Raw genomic sequence first — 17,329 nt, 5'->3', positions numbered from 1 at the left:
CTTTGCATGCCTATTTTAGTTGGAATGGCAATATTTTGGTTGTTTTGAGCATGTCTTTTAATTTTTATTTGCATAATCCTAATTTCTATTTCCTTTCTTTTCTCGATGTCTGCTGCACCTTGTTTCGCCTCCTCCATCCATCTCGACGCCATGGTTCTGCCGCTCCATAACAATGCATTATGAACCTGCCACTCCCACACGCAAACACCTACCCTCCCCTTCAACCTCCACCCCTTCATCAATGGGCATCGTTGTCCCCAAAACAATCTGTGGTGGATGTCGCAATGCTTATTATCCAATTAGGGTGAAAATTCCTTCCTACAGGCGACGGTGGCAAAACTGGGACCTCTCCCTCGCGTTCTTGCTGACATTACCAAGTCTCTGACTAACCCCACGCCCATACAGCAGCAGCTGAGACGCTTCACTGAGCACAGCTCCAGTCCCAACGTCAGTGGAAGCCTCTCCTCTGGGCTGCAGAAGATATTCGAAGACCCCACTGACAGGTAGGAAAGAGAGAATTTGAAGTGCCGTCTCACAGAGATCGTGTTTTAGACAGTTGGCAAAAATCTATCGAACTGATCTGTTGAATTGACAAACTTGAAAATCTTGAGCAGTTGGAAAGAATCATCTGACCTGAGATGAATACAGTGTCGCAACGATACACAGGATCTAAGATACTTATGTTTGAGAATGATACTGCAGAGTTATACTCAACAAATGCATTTAAAAAAACTATGTCCTGCCTAAGGGAAGGCTATGGGCTCCCTAGCATTCATCATTTCATACATTGTAGCCCTCAAAAATCTGGAGAACCATTGTGTAGCTGGACGGTGGGCACAATGTTGATGCTTAGCCTTCGCCAACTCTGTTGGCAAGATTGGTGCCTTTGGTGGTGCTCTTAGAGCTTCTCCTCTCCAACCAGTTAGGTATGAATGGGAATACTTCGGGAGAGTTTAGACCCTAACTAGAAAACAATCACAATTCTAGTAAAAACTGAAAACAGTGATGGAGTGGTATGCACAGTATTATTCTCCACCTTTGGAGAAAAACTAAAAATGTTGGATTTTATTCTAAAACCTGTAATGATGAAATCTGAGTTCAGATGGAAGTAATACCCTCATTGGGCCTGTGAGCCTTCGGAGGAATGCAAATGCCTGAGCGGAGGAATCTTAACTACGTTGGGTTTGTCTCAGGAGTAATTAAGGGTCCTTTCCTTTTCTGCAGTGATTTGCATAAACTCAAGTCTCCAAGCCAGGACAACACAGATGGCTACTTCAGGGGGAAGACACTGTTGCTGGTTCAGCAAGCCTCCTCCCAGAGCATGACGTACTCTGAGAGGGAGGAGAAGGACGGTAGCCTTCCTAACGGGCGGAGCGTCTCCCTCATGGACCTGCAGGACACGCACGCCGCTCAGGTGGACCACGCATCCGTCGTGCTCGACGTGCCTCTGCGCTTGACCGGGAGCCAGCTTTCCATCACCCAGGTGGCCAGCATCAAGCAGCTGCGGGAGACCCAGAGCACGCCCCAGAGTGCGCCCCAAGTGAGAAGGCCCCTGCACCCAGCCTTGAACCAGCCCGGCACCCTGCAGCCCTTGTCGTTCCAGAACCCCGTCTATCACCTCAGCAACCCAATCCCAACAATGCCAAAGGCCTCTGTGGATTCCAGCCTGGAGAACCTAAGCACTGCCAGTTCCCGAAGCCAAAGCAACAGTGAGGACTTCAAGCTCAGCGGACCCAGCAACAGCAGCATGGAAGACTTCAGCAAACGGAGCACGCAGAGCGAGGACTTCTCCCGGCGGCACACCGTGCCAGACAGACACATACCTCTCGCCCTGCCCCGGCAAAACAGCGCGGGGCAGGCCCCGATCCGGAGAATGGACCCCACTGGGCTGGGCGCGCGAGCCAAAGCCCCACCATCCCTGCCGCACAGCGCCTCCTTACGGAGCACCGGGAGCATGTCCGTGGCCTCGGCAGCCCTGGCGGCGGAGCCCGCGCAGAACGGGAGCCGGTCCCGACAGCAGTCCTCTTCGTCCAGGGAGAGCCCAGTTCCCAAAGTGAGAGCGATCCAGAGACCGCAGGCGCAGCAGGTAGGGTGTGTGCTGGACAGCCTGGCCTCTGCCGGGTCCCACTGTGCACCGGCGACCTCGTGTAGAAATCGTTGGGAAAGCCCTATTGCTAACAAGGTCTCCACTGGAAAGGATTTCTGCCCCCTGTAGGTGGGCAGAGGAAATGAAAGGTTTAGGAGGCTCCTGGCCAGGTGAGGCAGCAAAACGTAGCCTGACTCCGCCCTGAGGACGCTCTGTAAACACCTGGTGGGGGCCTTTCCTCCCTTCACTCACACTGAGAACAGGCCTGTCCTGTTGAGTGAGCGATTAGACTCTTAATCCACGAAATCCACACACCAAGTCAACTCCAAGGTATTTGGTAATCTGGACATTAGTCCTCCTTAAATATTTTTTTCTTTGGCATTCTGAGCCAAGAGTTCAGTATAACTACTCTCTACTCCTCCCCAACTCCCTCTGGAATAGCAAGCCCCAGGTGCCTTTTCCTGGAAATGGCTAGAAAAATAAACAGCCGAACACCTATAGAGGCAAAGTGAAGGAGGGAGGTAAAAAGGTAGACACGCAGTGGTGGACAGGTATTCTGAACATTTACAGCTTCCTCACGTGGACGAGCCCAGTCAGCCGTCACACCTCGTAGAAGGGGGAAAAAACCTTTTTTCCTTGATGAAAAGGTTTTCCAAGAGGTACCTATATATATTTTGTTCTTTGAAACAAACTAGTAACTTAGGAAGTGTGGGGGGGAGAGAAAATTTCTTACTTTTAGCTGAAAAAGATTTTTCTCCTAAAAATCTTTGTATTTGAATATTTTTGGAAACCTGGGAGGGAGCAGAGAGCAGCATCAGCTTGGCAGAGAGGGACAGGACCGGGAAAGGGCCCTCTACTTACTTTTGAAGCTGACAGTGGACACAGGCCCAGCCCTGGACGGAAGGGAGGGGTGCTTACCCCTTCCTCCTGTCTCCTGCAGCCAGAACGTCACAGGGCCCGTGACTCAGACCGATTGTTTATAAACGTTATAAATTTAATAGCCTGTGTTGGGATCGCCTGGAACCCACTGTGATTCCCACTGTTTGTGCTCTAGGGAAACAGAGCGTCTCACAGGAGCGCTCAGCACACGTTTCTCTGGGTGGGAGATGGGAGGTAGGAAATGCCTGTAGTCTCCAAGTAACCAGTTTGGGAATGTTTTGTGCCACAGCCATTAATGAGTTGCAGAGTGTCCGTATTATGTTGGCGTGACGCGGGGCACGGCCACAGTGAGAAGTCCTGGCACAGCTTTAAATCCTCATCTTTGTTTGTGCCTTTGCTGCTACCGCCATCCTCATAGCCAATAAACCATAAATTGCTCTATTTTGATTGCTTAAGTTTCTGGTTTTTCTTCACTGGCTTTTTCTACGCAGATGGTTTATTCTTTCAAACTTATGTTATTTCTTAAATTCCTTATCTTTTGGTTTCTTGCTTGCTTCTCTCATTTACTCCCAAGAAGCCTCTGAAATTCTGTATAATCAGCGCATTTTTTCAGGCAAATTCCTTTACATATTTTAATTGCAGATTGTGTCAGAGAATTCTTTTCTCCCCCAAACTAGAGGGTTTCTTTGTGGGGATTGTTCTGTAGGAGTCTACAGTTATCCGCGGCTTTGTCCCATGCGAATTCCATTTGTATCTTAGCACAAAGGAGCGGTCCTCATGGGCGCTGCGACCAGCTTCGGCCCCTCCATGTACTGAGTAGGAAGGAAACAAAATTCTAATGAAACAATCTACAGAAGGAATTTTTTCCAGAAAGCTGTAATTTTTGTGCCTTTTAGCCTCTGTTTGGATTTATTTTTTTCTCATTTTCCTCTTCATTTTGTTCTTTATGCATCATAGACTCTCTCTACAACATATGAGTTGTTCAGATACAGCACGTTACCTAAACTTAGAAATTCAGCTCTGAAGAGGCTCTTAAAATTGGCATTTGAGCAGCCTATGAGGATGGTGCTACCCTACCCAGCCTCCTCAAGCTCTCTGAGAGTCTGCTTCGTCTTCAGTCAGCCTTTCCTTTGGTGCTGATAGCAGAGGTGTTACTCACTGACGGGAACTGGACTCTTTCAGACTGCGGAGAGGCTGCAGCCAGCGAGTCTCACTTATTTCTAGTAAGCGCTGGCAAGGGGCAGGGAGCCGGCCTGTTCTCCGCGGTCCCCCCACAGCCAGGCTGTGACCAACCATAGGGTCAGCGGAACTGCTGTCTCAGGCCCTTTTGCCCTGAGTGTTATTTTTCCCGGAGCAGCTTTATCTCAAGAGGGAGACGTTCCTAATGGGAATTCCTGCTCCCTTTTGGCCTTGTCACCATTCACTTCCTCGAATGGTCCGCTGTTGAAAGTCGGCGGCTGTGAAAGCTCTTCCTGAGGATGCAGCGGAGCAGAGTGGGGACTGCACCGCTTCCCGGCCTCTCCTCCCAGAGTCTTTGCCTGGAAGCCGGAGGCCGTGAGTCCTGCCATCTGTGCAGCGGCACACAGGCGCAGCGGTTACCGGGGACAAGCCTTCGATGTGCTCTATCCCTGCGTGTAGTGGCAGCGCCTGTACTTCAGTAATCAACTCTGTGTCGATGCATAATGTTTTATCAAGCGCCTTTTGTACAAGTATATACTCACTACCTTGCCCGCCCCCAAAAATGTATGCCAGGGCGCCGCGCCTCAGAACTTGGCAGTTTAGCTGGGAAATAAGAACAGCGCACAGAAGATCAATAGGAAAAATGCAAAAAAGAGTGTACAGTTTTTTCACACGAAGAAGGCGTTACAACAAGAAAATAATTCTGAAACAAAAGTCACCTCTATTTTCTTCCAATCTAACACAAATAATTTTGATTTGTTCAATATTACTTTTCCATCTCTTTTTAATTGTGTAAAAGGTTTATGAATGAGTACAAGGCATAGTTCATTTTGGTCTGATTTATTTTTTCAACAGTGGTTGACCACCTACCACACGTCACACAAAGTGCTAGGATACACGGTCACACCTCAGTGTTTGTCGGCTTCCAAACAGGTCAAACCCGGTGCTCGTCGCATTGCGACAAGGAAAAAAGGTCTCGGCGCTTGGCGCTTGCTCGGGGCTCGTGGCACTTGCTAGATAGAACTCGTGTGAGTCACACCACCACCCCGCAAAGGAAAACACTTCATCATTCAGTATCCGTTGGTTTCGGCTCTCCCCACAAATTCCGGAAGGAATTAACGATGAGTACCGAGTTACTACTGCATTGGGAGGCGGTTGAAAATCAGATTCAACCAATAAAAAGGAATACACCCGAATGCCCAGTTCCCATTGTACCGTCTCTTGTAATTCACTGGACATTGTCTGCCCTGCTGAAAATGAGGTAGCTGCTACCCTCCCCGGTATTTGAAACCACTCTTGTTTTTGTGCCTTCTCACTTAACAGTGAAAGCCAAGATTGCCCTAAGGCATTGGAGTTTTCAATGTTTTTAGGGGCTAAGATCTCCCCTTAGTGTGCTCTTAGGAGTATGGTTTGTTTGCAGGACACTTAGAGGCACTCAATAAACAGTTACCGTAACAAATCAGAGGGAAAGTAAGCTCATTCAAGCAACATCTTGTTAACTCTATAAAGCAGAAAGCTATTGAATTAGCTGCCTTGAAGTAATAAATTTCAAAGAGTAAAGTTATTAGTTTTAGTGGCTACTTTATCTCAAGCTGTTATTGAGTAGAAACTCCTGGTTACGCAGACAGGCAGCTTTTCCGTACCCTATGTACTGAAGTGGTGAGATTATAAAATTAAAAAGGAATCTGCCTCCTTTACATATTGGCTTCTTATTAATTTTTGAAGGCTCAGAACCACACTCTTTTGCCTTACAGGTATACATATATCAAATGAAAACCTGAATCCTTTGCTAAACTATTTTCTCTATCAATCCTAAAGCAATTCATTATGCTCTGCCTTTAAAATCCAGTAGGAGATGTGTGTGTGTGAAGTACTTTGCAGCTTATAAAGTGCTTTTATGTGCTTTATCACTTGTTTCATAGTAACTTTTGATGTGGCTAATTAGCACCTTCCTTTTGTAGATGATACTGTATCCTATAGGCCAGTGTTCCCCAAGTGTGATACTCAAAATTACCTAAGTATACATGGTGTTTATTTTTAAACTTTTTAAGAAAAATATGTAATTACTGATATAGAAACATATTTATTATATAACATCAAACTCATAATCTTACTGATATTATTGCTTAGTGTAAGGACTTACCTAACTATAAACGGTCGTTTTAAAAAGATAATAAATATCGAACCAAGATGGCGGCGTAGGTAGACACACTGCGCCTCCTCGCACAACCAGAATTGACAGAGAATCGAACAGCAAGGGGGACCAACACCAAGGAAACAGAAAATAATCATTCATCCAGACTGGTAGGAGGGGCGGAGACGGCACTGGGGTGGAGAGGACTCGCGTGGCTGTGGCGGGACTGAGACTGGCGGAGTGTGGGACAAATGGCGCAGGCAGTCCGAGCAATAGCAGACCCTGTGGTCCCACATTTGCACAGATAAACCCAGAGGGCCGGACTCAGAGTGGCGGAGAGTGGGGCAGGCAGAGTGGCGGATAGCACCTTGCGGCACCACATTCGCCCACAGATAAACCGGACGAACGGCGGGCAGAGAAGCAGACCGCTGCGCAACCCAGGGCTCCAGCTCGGGGAAATAAAGCCTCAAACCTCTGATTGAAAGTGCCCCTGGGGGTTGGGGCGGCAGGAGAGACTCCCAGCCTCACAGGAGAGGTTGTTGGAGAGACCCACAGGGGCCTAGAGTGTGCACAGGCCCACTTACTCGGGAACCAGCACCAGAGGGGCCCAGTTTGATTGTGGGTAGCGGAGTGAAAGACTGAAATCTGGAGGAGAGTGAAGCGGGCGCCATTGCTCCCTCTCGGCCCCGCCCCCACGTACAGCATCACAGCGCAGCGACCAGCATTACACCGCCCCGGTGAACACCTAAGGCTCCGCCCCTTAAAGTAACAGACGCACCAAGACAAAAAAAAAAAAAAAATGGCCCAAATGACAGAACACTTCAAAGCTCCAGAAAAAATACAACTAAGCGACGAAGAGATAGCCAACCTATCGGATGCACAGTTCAAAGCACTGGTTATCAATATGCTCACAGACTTGGTTGAATCTATTCGAAAAACAGATGAAAAAATGAAGCCTATGCTAAGAGAAACAAAGGAAAATGTACAGGGAACCAATAGTGATGAGAAGGAAACTGGGACTCAAATCAATGGTGTGGACCAGAAGGAAGAAACAAACATCCAACCAGAAAAGAATGAAGAAACAAGAACTTGGAAAAATGAGGAGAGGCTCAGGAACCTCCAGGACACCTTGAAACGTTCCAACATCCGAATTATAGGGGTGCCAGAAGGAGAAGAGGAAGAACAAAAAATTGAAAACTTATTTGAACAAATAATGGAGAACTTCCCCGATCTGGCAAAGGAAATAGACTTCCGGGAAGTCCAGGAAGCTCAGAGAGTCCCAAAGAAGCTGGACCCAAGGAGGAACACAACAAGGCACATCATAATTACATTACCCAAGATTAAACGCAAGGACCTACGTCCAAGATTACTGTATCCAGCAAAGCTATCATTTAGAATGGAAGGGAGGATAAAGTGCTTCTCAGATAAGGTCAAGTTGAAGAGGCTCATCATCACCAAGCCCTTATTATATGAAATGTTAAAGGGAGTTACCTAAGAAAAAGAAGATCAAAAATAGGAACAGTAAAAATGACAGCAAACTCACAGTTATTAACGGCCACACATAAAACAAAAACGAGAGCAAACTAGGCAAACAACTAGAACATGAGGGTTGTCAATAAGGGAGTGGGAGGGGGAGAGGGGGGTAAAGGTACAGAGAATAAGTAGCATAGATGATAGGTGGAAAATAGACAGGGGGAGGGTAAGAATAGTGTAGGAAATGTAGAAGCCAAAGAACTTATAAGTATGACCCATGAACATGAACTATGGGGGGGGAATGTGGGAGGGAGGGGGGTGGGCAGGATGGAGTGGAGTGGGGGGGGAAATGGGACAACTGTAATAGCATAATCAATAAATATATTAAAAAAAAAATTAAAAAAAAAAAAGATAATAAATATCAGGGATGATGTGCTTGTGACCAAAATAACAACAGTGGTACACGAATGAATGAAGTGTGAGAAACGTATCTACAAACCACCGTGGAGGGTGTGGCTTGAAAGAAGGAAATTCCAGAAGTTCATTCACCATTGCTGCATGTGCCGCAGGCATGAAGCTTGATACATATGTCTAATCTGTTTGTAAATCAGACAAACCAGGTTCTTCTTCCGACCTTTAAAGAATACTTTTGCATTACTTCTGTTTGCACGTGTTTTACCCACATCATCTTTGATAACCTTTCGGTCTCTGTAGCCAGGTTTTTTTATCTGCTCTTTGTAAATCTCAAAGTCATCAGTATACCCCTTCCTTGAAAATCTCTATTTAGAGTTTAACTCAGTTCTATTCCAGAATGATAGAAAGATTCTTTAGATACACAGCTCTGCATGGGAGGGGAATCCCCCTCAATAAGATTATGGAGTATTTGTCCTCAAAATAGGAATTCATTCTAATTATAAAAAAACTAACTCCCCACGCTTTAAAGGTTCTTGTGCTCTTGCCCTCTCTCTCTCGATCTCGCTCTCGCTCTCTCTCTCGCTCTCTCTCTATATCTCTCCAACCCCCCTTCCCTGCCTCTCTCTCTCATTCTCCCTCGGGCACTTCTCTCAGGCAGGCCAGAGAAAACGAATTGGTTATATATTTCCAGCACTGTTTGTGGAGAAGACACTCATGTTCAGTAGCGCCACAGAAACTGTAATCCCCGGTACCAGTTTTCTAAACAGAAGTACAGTAATAGCATCTAAGCGCCCTGGTACTCGTGTTTCCAAAGAACTCCCACACACGTCACCTTACTCAACCCTCACTGCTTCCTGAGAGGCTCCGGCTGGGTGGCGACGGCAATGCTGGCCGTACCCTATTCAGTGCATTAGGAAAAGAGCGTTTAAGAGATTAAGGGACAATCAGGTGGCAGAGTTGCTACTCAAGGCTAGAATTTTTATCACTCTGTATTATGTCTGTATTGGAAAAGGACAAGTTAGCTGTCCTAACTGGAGAGCAGTATCTCTCACACTAATTTCATATCTATCGTTGTAAGCCTGTATTCGTCAGGAAACCTTCTGGTCTAGGATAGAACTTTTAGTGGGCTTAACCCTTCAAGAAGTCGTTACTCTGTAAAAACGGCCAGAATCACTTGTTTTCTTCTCTTTCTCCAAATGGTTAATGTGAAATTAAGAATTTGGCATCCCGATGTGTAAGTGGGCACCGAGTGAGTTTGCTCAGCTTTAATCACTTCCGTGACCCCCGACCATCTCTGGGTCAGCCCGAGCGACCGCCCGTCAAGTCGCGCTTTCCTTCTCTCACCCTGCTGCCACCGCCATCACTTCATGAGGGGATTTGGGCCACTGGACTGATCCACAACTTTCAGGCCTCGTCTTTCCTTGGAGGGGGAAGGAGGCAGGTTCTTGGAAGTGTAGAATTAGAATTTCTATTGAGAATAGTTTCTTCTTATACAAATAAATGAGTAGTCTCTCTTTCTCCCTCCAGCCCTGGCATTAATAAAATATTAGTTAGAACTGAGAGCACTTACTAGAAAAGAGGAATCACAGTTATGTCTTCCAAGAATAGCCCTCTTTGTGAAACAGAACTAGTAGATGAACTGTTCTGAGAGATGCTAATCAGTATTTCCGATGCAGGTTCAGTCACCTGTGGACTCTGCCACCATGTCCCCAGTGGAGAGGACAGCAGCCTGGGTTCTGAACAACGGGCAGTATGAAGAGGATGTGGAAGAAACTGAGCAAAATCAAGATGAAGCCAAGCATGCTGAGAAGGTAGAACCAAGTCTGTGTTTATTGACTTATTGCCCCACAGCAACAGGCCACCAAAAGGGTCGTGTGGCCAAGGACCTGAGCGGCCCCTCCCCAGCTTCCGCTCCACCTCTTCCATTAGCCATCACTTACCTACCTACCTGTAGTAACTAGTCGCGTAGTTAGGTGGGGATATGCGGGAGATGTCCATCAAGCTGCTGGGGGCGGGGGGGGGGGGGGGGGGGTAGCACTTCTTTTTTTTTTTTTTTAATGTAGGCTGCCTTAATTTGAAGACTATTCTGATATTCATTTCTAGTAATTTTAGGCAACTATTTAGTGTTTTTGTAAAGTGGTTGGTAGTCTGCATCCAAGGCCAAAATTTCCCTTGGACTAGACTTTCTCTCTATATCTTGGTAATGATTTTGTGCTGGGGTTTTGGGGGTTTTGGGGTTTTTTTTCCTTTTTCTGGAAAAGACTTCTGGCTTTGTAGATGATTTTTGAAAAAGACATTAACCATCTATTGGTTCAGTTTTGTCTGTCTTTTAAAGAAAAGTTGACGTGGAAAAAATGATCAAACGAGAACTTGACATCCTGTACGGCATTACCTGGTTGACTGACGGCCAGGCAGCTAGCTTCCGCGCCCCCGAAAGCACGATCCTAAAGGTGCTCATTGCTGTAAACTGTCCTAGAAACCCTCATCTTCGACCTTCCTTCCGCATTAGCATTGCCGATTAGGACCATGGTGTTGAATACGCAGAAGCTAATTGTCTTTATATGAAAACAGATTGCATTTTACAACGCACCATACAGATTTCTCACTGATTCCTAATGAATTTATGTGGACCATCTATCAGGATGCTTCTGCTTCTCACCTCACCTAGACACGTGACATTCCAGGGTGCTCACCCCCCGCCCACAGCACCTTCAGTGCAACAAGGGGCCATGTGACCAGCGTAAAGCTGTATATACAGCATTAGCGAGAAAACAGACCTGTGTGTTCCAGGAAGGAGAACCAAAGTGGGCAGCTGAACCACGTCAGGAAAACAGGCCAAGAGGCAGTGTTCACCAGCCCTGGAGAACCTGTGGGCCTTTGGCTTAATGCTTGTGACCTGCGTATTTTACATTTTTATAGTTAGGGAGAAAGAAGCTACAGTCTACCATAAAATTCTACGGGCAGTCTGCCATAAAATTCTATGTATTGATTCAGTAGCACTTAACGTTTCAGAAATGTTGCCTGCTCTCTACAGGGCCAACTCCGGCAGAGGGAAGGAATGGCAGTCTGCTGAGCCAGGTTACGTGCGAGACCCCACAGTGCAGGCGATGGCACGGAACCTGCTCTCTGTAGACAGTGGCTTTGGGCTCATTTCAAGTGATCTGTCAGGCTTCTTAGTGCTGGACCGTTTTTTTTCTGCTCCCGTTTGATCCCATCATAGGTTGGGTGTGGCTGGCAGCAGCTGGTAGTTTAATGTGGACATAGACACATACTATATAGATTCAGAATGCCAAGGTAACGTTACAAGCGTAATTTTAGGAGGCGGGCAAAGCTCCATTCCCACTTGTGCCTTCAAGAACAGCAGCAGCACACAGCGTGGCAGCTGGGACGGCACCCAGCTACCCGGCCTCCGGTTTCTCTCGTGAAAAGCAAATCACTGATTTCTACAGCCAGTGCAAAGCGTTTTTCTCTCCTCTAGTATGAACAGGAAATCACCAAACTGAAGGAGCGCCTGCGAGTGTCCAGCCGGCGGCTGGAGGAGTACGAGCGCCGGCTGCTGGTGCAGGAGCAGCAGATGCAGAAGCTGCTGCTGGAGTACAAGGCGCGGCTGGAGGACAGTGAGGAGCGGCTGCGCCGGCAGCAGGAGGAGAAGGACAGCCAGATGAAGAGCATCATCAGCAGGTTGGAGGGGCCCCGGCGCTGGGAGTGGGCTAGCCAGGTGCACAAGAGGCGGGAAGAGGAGCCGGAGACTGCTCAAGGAACGGCAGCGAAGCCACTGTCTCCTCTGCATGTGCTCCGTGGTCTCCATACAGGGCAGGGCGGTGACTGCCCATGTCTCTTAATGTTTTCCAAATGTGAGACCTTCGTGCACTTCCTTTGAAGGTAGAGGTAGTCTGTTTCCTTTCATCACAACAATTAGAGAAAATAAAAACTTAGTGGTGCACTTGAGAGGCCTTAGAGGGGAACTGGGTTTTAAAACCCTAAGTATTCATGAACAAGTCCAAAGACAGGGAAGGGAGTGTCACTGGCCATCATTAGGGCCAGAGGACCGAGAGAGGGCGCCCAGGATGTCAGGGGAGTGTGGCGGAAGCGTCGACTTCGCCCAGCACTCACGCAGCCCTTACAGGCCAGGCTCTTTTCTAAGTCCTTTACAAATAATTTGTTTAACCTGGTAGTAATGATTTGTTTACTGTCAGCCTCTGAAGCAGGCATTGTTATCATTCCCATTTTACAAATAAAGAAACAGGCAGCAGGTTGATCAAGTCACCTGCCCAAGGTCACCGAGCAGCACAAGCAGGACTTGGGGCCAGGCCGTGGAGCCCCAGAGTCCTGCTCGGAACCACCGCGCTTCCGTCTTGTCGGAAGCTGGGGCAGGTCAATAAACTGCAGACAGAGGGGCCGTTGTTTCAGTCGTACAGGGGCTCACCGGGAACAGTTTGATGGGATTTAAACATCAGAGGGGGAAGCTGTGAATGGTGGATGAGAAAGAAGTCAGACCCACTCAGTGTGGAGTCCTCTCTGAGGACCCAGCTGTGCGAGGGAGGACAAAGCACAGCCGTCACCAGGTAACTGGAGGTTAAGAGAAGGTTGTGGGGCTTGTGTGGACTGGTTTGATATGTTAAGATGAAGTAAGTGGCACTGAGGAGTCCGAGGGAGGGTGTGGTTGCGGGAAAACTGTCCCAGAGGAGATGGCAATGTAAGGGGCCTTGTCCTGGGTAGAGAAAGCAGCGCTGGCTGTCTCCCAGGGTTGGAGGGCAGGAAGAACGCACAGTTACAGGCCTTTGGTTGGGAAGGAGTGGGAGGATTGCACTGTGATGACTGTGGGTTTCCGGTCCTCTGCATAATCTAGCCCTTTCTCTGAAGGAAGATGCTGAAGTGTCCTTCCTGCCACCCTCTAGGCTAATGGCTGTGGAAGAGGAATTGAAGAAGGACCACGCTGAGATGCAGGCAGTCATCGACGCAAAGCAGAAAATAATCGACGCACAGGTATGTGGACCCGGAATGTGGTAGTCGGCTCTTGTTCCTAATCCCTGCTGTATTCTGACTCCCTGCCCCTCGCAAACGCCAGGGCATACTGGAAAATGGGTCAGGGGAAAGTCCTCTGCGTTACCTTTTGAATATTAAGAGTTTCCATGTGACCTCTGACTTCTCCTTCCTTTTACTGGTGACAAGCCTGTTAACCCAGCCAAGTGTTAGTGTGCTTAGCGCAGTTGCTTGACAACTCTCAGCCCAGTGCATGATGGGGTTTACTTCCTCCCAGACGGGAAGCAGGGCGTTCTCTGAGGGGGCAGCTGTGAAAAGTACACTGCATGTGTCTGGCTTGTGACCTCCACCGACCATTGCTTGGCTGCGACGTTCACGGTCTCGTCAGTCACGTCCACTGTGCTGCCGACCTCCAGCCCCAGACAGCGGTGGGACCGCAGGGGTCAGACAGGGTTGGAGAAGATGCCTTTCCTTATTGCTCCTTTGGTTCTGGGCTTCTTTTTCCTTTGGTTCTGGGCTTGGCATTGACGCTCAGGGTTTGCTTGGTTGCCCTTCTTTGTTGGCTGTGCTTGGAGAGCCCCTTCCGGTTGATGGAACCAGAGTCTGGGCCTCTGCTTTCTGTAGGGCATACCTGTCACAGTAACGGCATGAGAACCGCCAGGAACACCTCACAGGGACGCGTAATGATCAGAGCAAAATCCAGCAGGCTGAAAATGCTTCTAATTCCTTTTCATTTTATCAGTACAAAAATAAGTCCATATTTCTTAGAGCAAAACAGGTAGCAAAAGGCAGATACAGTTTTGAGAATGTCTGGTCTACCCACTAAATGTGTCACCTCCCTGAAGACAGCCCAGCCAGGTTTGCATTTGTCACCCTCGGATGCATACCACGCCCCTAAGCAGGGAAGTAAAAGCGGGAGCAAGGCCTGCCTGTCCTGCTCTCTTCCCTGCACAGGGTTCTGGAGCGAACATGGCTGCCTGCGGTCTAGGTCCCTGGGGTGGGCATGTCCTCCAGAGGCACCAGGGGTGAGCTTGGAAGCAGGGCCCCTGGGAGAGTGCTGCGCGGCCTGGACTCCTTCGCACCCTCGGCTGGGAGCCGAGCGGGTTGTCACGCTCACCTGTCAGCCTGGCGCCCAGACTGTGTTGGGCTCGTGAACACTGTAGTTTCATGAGTTCCTGATACTCAGACCTCCTTCATATCAGAAGAAAGTTCTGTTGTGATTATCTTACTTGGTCCTTTGTTAAAAAAAAACCTTTCCAGGTGTCCCCAGGGCTGGTGAGGGAAGGGTAGTGGAGACAAGGCTGGATGTACCATAAAAATCCATCCCAGAGGCTTAAGACAAACAGCCTGGAGCAGGAGGGCAGCGTAGTCCGGAAGGCCAGTGTGGGTGCGTTTTCACCTTGGAATTTTCAGTGTAACAGCCTAAAGCCGGGACAGTTCTACCGCGTTAGTCGTTTCGGCTGGCCTGACACTGTGTCCGCGGCAAGCAGAGGGAGCCTGGGTGAGCCGTGATCTCAGCTCTGCACCCAGGATCTTCCCTTTCTCTGTTGCTTACCAAGACAGCTTCCTCAGTAGCCCGCCACACCCCCTATTTCGGCTCCTAGGGCAAGATGAGGCCTAGGCAGAGAAGGCGAAAGCAAGAGAAGGAGTCGGATTTATCAGGACTCGAAAGCTCTAGAAAACAAGGACCTTCTCTCGGTTAACCAGGCGTGTGGCGTTGTTCAGGACCACGAGCAACAGCGCCCTGAGAGCAGCAGACCTGAGCTCTAGCTCAGCTGGGTACTGTCCTGTGTCCGTCCCTCCAGGCAGTGCTTTACAAGCTGTTCGGTTCCACGGATGACTTTGGTGAAACCAGGGGCGCCTTCCAGAGATCAGTTCCCAGCAGCTCCTACTGACCACTCGACACCAAAAACCACTCTCAAATAATAGGTCACATCACACCAGTGTTGGCTCGGTATAATCAATTCCGACTCCAACACAGGCATTGCGGTACAGGAAATTTTCGACCAGCAGCCCACTGCGGCTTCCTGGAGAATATGAGGAAAATTCACTAGACCACATGTGAAAACCGCTGTGCCATGCACAGCACAGGTCAAAACACTACAGCCAGTCTTTTAAAAATTACAGTCTTTAAAAAGCAGGTTTCCCAGTTCCAGCTGTTGTCTTACTGATACATTAAAATCTTTTTATAGCAAATGGCTATGAACACCCTTTGGCCCCCTTTGTAAGGAATGGTGTTTTATATCAGGTCCTTTCCTTTGTAAGGAGGAACAGTACGTGAGGTGAAAGCTTCCCAGTGAGGTAACCCATGCTTCCATGCTTCCATGTCCCCGACCGCTGTGTCAGTGCCGCCAGTAGTGGGAAAACTAGTTCTGAAATGGATACAGTGTCTCCCCTTACACTGGGGTTGGGCCCAGCATTTCCTGAAATACTGAAGGCCGTGCCTAGTGAACTGGTTTGCATCTCTCGATGGCCCTATCCCTCCAGGACAAGCTGGTGCCTGAATTCAGCCTTCCACCTCCTAGAGTCAGTTCATGCTGCAAGGACAGCCTGGGCTAGCGGCTTTCTAACTGGACGGAGAGGATGCGCCCTCCAGTGGGGAGGGCAGGTCCACCAGTCCTGGACCTCGTGGCATGGCCACGGGCATCCTGGTGATGGCACTAAGGGACCGTTTCTTAAACGTCAGACCAGGGACTGTGCCACCTTGCACGCCCTCCCCACCCAGGAGCTCTCCATGTGGCTCAGATGGAGAACAGAGAAGGGCTCCCTCCTCTGAGGAGCAAGCAGCTGCCTAGTTACTGTTGGCAAGTGATACCTCCACTGTGTTAAATTACAGGTCCTAAATGGAGATGAGATTATTCAACCAGGCAAGTAAACCCTGTCGCGCTCCAGCCGAGCAGCCCGCCCTGGCCCGGTGCACCGCCTCCTGCCCATTCCAGCTCCTCACTCCCCTCCTCGACGTCCTCCCGACGGGGGCTCTGCCCTTCCATCTGGCCAGGGTCGCAATGTCACAGCCTCTTTTGCCAATGAACCTTGAATTTCAAAAGTCCCTATTTGATTTTTTTCCTTTTACTTTTTGTTTCATTGTGAGAGGTTGGCAGTGCGGGGAATTACAGAAGGGAGTTTCTGCACTTGGAAACTTTCCACTGTTCGGGGGGCTGCTTGACTTCCGTTGTTCCTCTTGCAGTCAGTAAATAATTACAATCAGTCTTACCCTTCTTCGTGACTCTTGAAGAATCAAATAATTTTTAATGAATGCCTCATTTTTTTGGATAGACCTGGGAAATCCTGCATTCCTTAGTATTGGGGTCTTATAGATTATCCTAATACCGAAATAGCTTTTTTCATCATTTCAGGAAGTAGCATTTTTCTGCGTAGCGATCACTCCTAACCACAGGCTGAAACATCGGATCTGGCTCCCACGCCTGGTTTTCTGGTAACCACTGGCCAGTGCTTCCCTGCTGACCTAGAAAAGATCTATTCTTATTATCCCAGTAAATTCCATTGGCCGTAGTTTTTTCATCATTATTTTTAAAAGCCCCACAGATCTTTCTTTCTTTGAGTTTTGTCCTTACAAGGTGGTACTCACCTTCCCAAAGTCAAACGCATATTATTCTAGATGATTGGTTATTTAATAACGCTGATTTGGGGTACCTGACCCCCCGAGTTCTCCATCAGGGAAAGGAATTTTCTTTTTAATGGTAGTAAGTATGAACTGGGTTTTTTTCATACCTTTGAAACTGTGACCACCACACTGCTGTGTGTGGGCCCCGCCCCGAGGCAGGGAGGCATCACTGGCTACTGTTGTAGGTGCTTCTATCTAAATCACACCTTTCCCCCTGTCCCCTTCCACCCGCCCCCCCCCATCAGGTTGCAGTCTTTACTCTGCATCCCCTGCAGCGAAGTCCCCACAGACCAGGGCCCTGAGGGCCCCGTGTGGCTGCTGCTTCAACTGCACGGAGTAGTAGCCCAGTCCTTGCGTGTCCTCTGGACCCTGACTGGGACTCACCTCACCATGCCCCCACCCCCATGAGCGCAGGCGCTCCTGGGGTAGGAACGCGCCTTCCAGCTTATGAGAGTTGTTCCTTCTGTGCTTCTCCTTTTTAATTTCAGGGGCACAGGTAGAGCCAGTGCTTCTCAGCCAGCTTCTGGAATGACTCACCCAGCTGCGGAAGCTAGGA

General features: G+C 48.7%; 1 protein-coding gene across 9 annotated transcripts in view; it reads left to right on the top strand.

The window, feature by feature from the left end:
- The window catches only part of RASAL2 (RAS protein activator like 2), a 270,409-nt gene that overhangs the window by 246,438 nt on the left and 6,642 nt on the right, over positions 1–17,329 (top strand). For 5 of the 9 annotated variants that reach the window (XM_053915605.2, XM_053915607.2, XM_024553096.4 and 2 more), the window contains 6 exons: positions 304–503; positions 1,225–2,086; positions 9,842–9,976; positions 11,644–11,846; positions 13,064–13,151; positions 15,985–16,015. In XM_053915605.2, coding sequence (XP_053771580.1) covers positions 304–503; positions 1,225–2,086; positions 9,842–9,976; positions 11,644–11,846; positions 13,064–13,151; positions 15,985–16,015 — 1,519 coding nt within the window. The remainder of the gene's footprint in view (positions 1–303; positions 504–1,224; positions 2,087–9,841; positions 9,977–11,643; positions 11,847–13,063; positions 13,152–15,984; positions 16,016–17,329) is intronic. The other 4 variants (XM_053915606.2, XM_024553102.4, XM_045189243.3 and 1 more) reach the window with 3 other exon arrangements.

The sequence above is a fragment of the Desmodus rotundus genome, chromosome 12 (genome assembly GCF_022682495.2).
Source record: "Desmodus rotundus isolate HL8 chromosome 12, HLdesRot8A.1, whole genome shotgun sequence".
Lineage (NCBI taxonomy): Eukaryota > Metazoa > Chordata > Mammalia > Chiroptera > Phyllostomidae > Desmodus > Desmodus rotundus.
The sequence above is the reverse complement of the archived record's forward strand: the minus strand, read 5'-3'. Positions and strand labels throughout refer to the sequence as shown.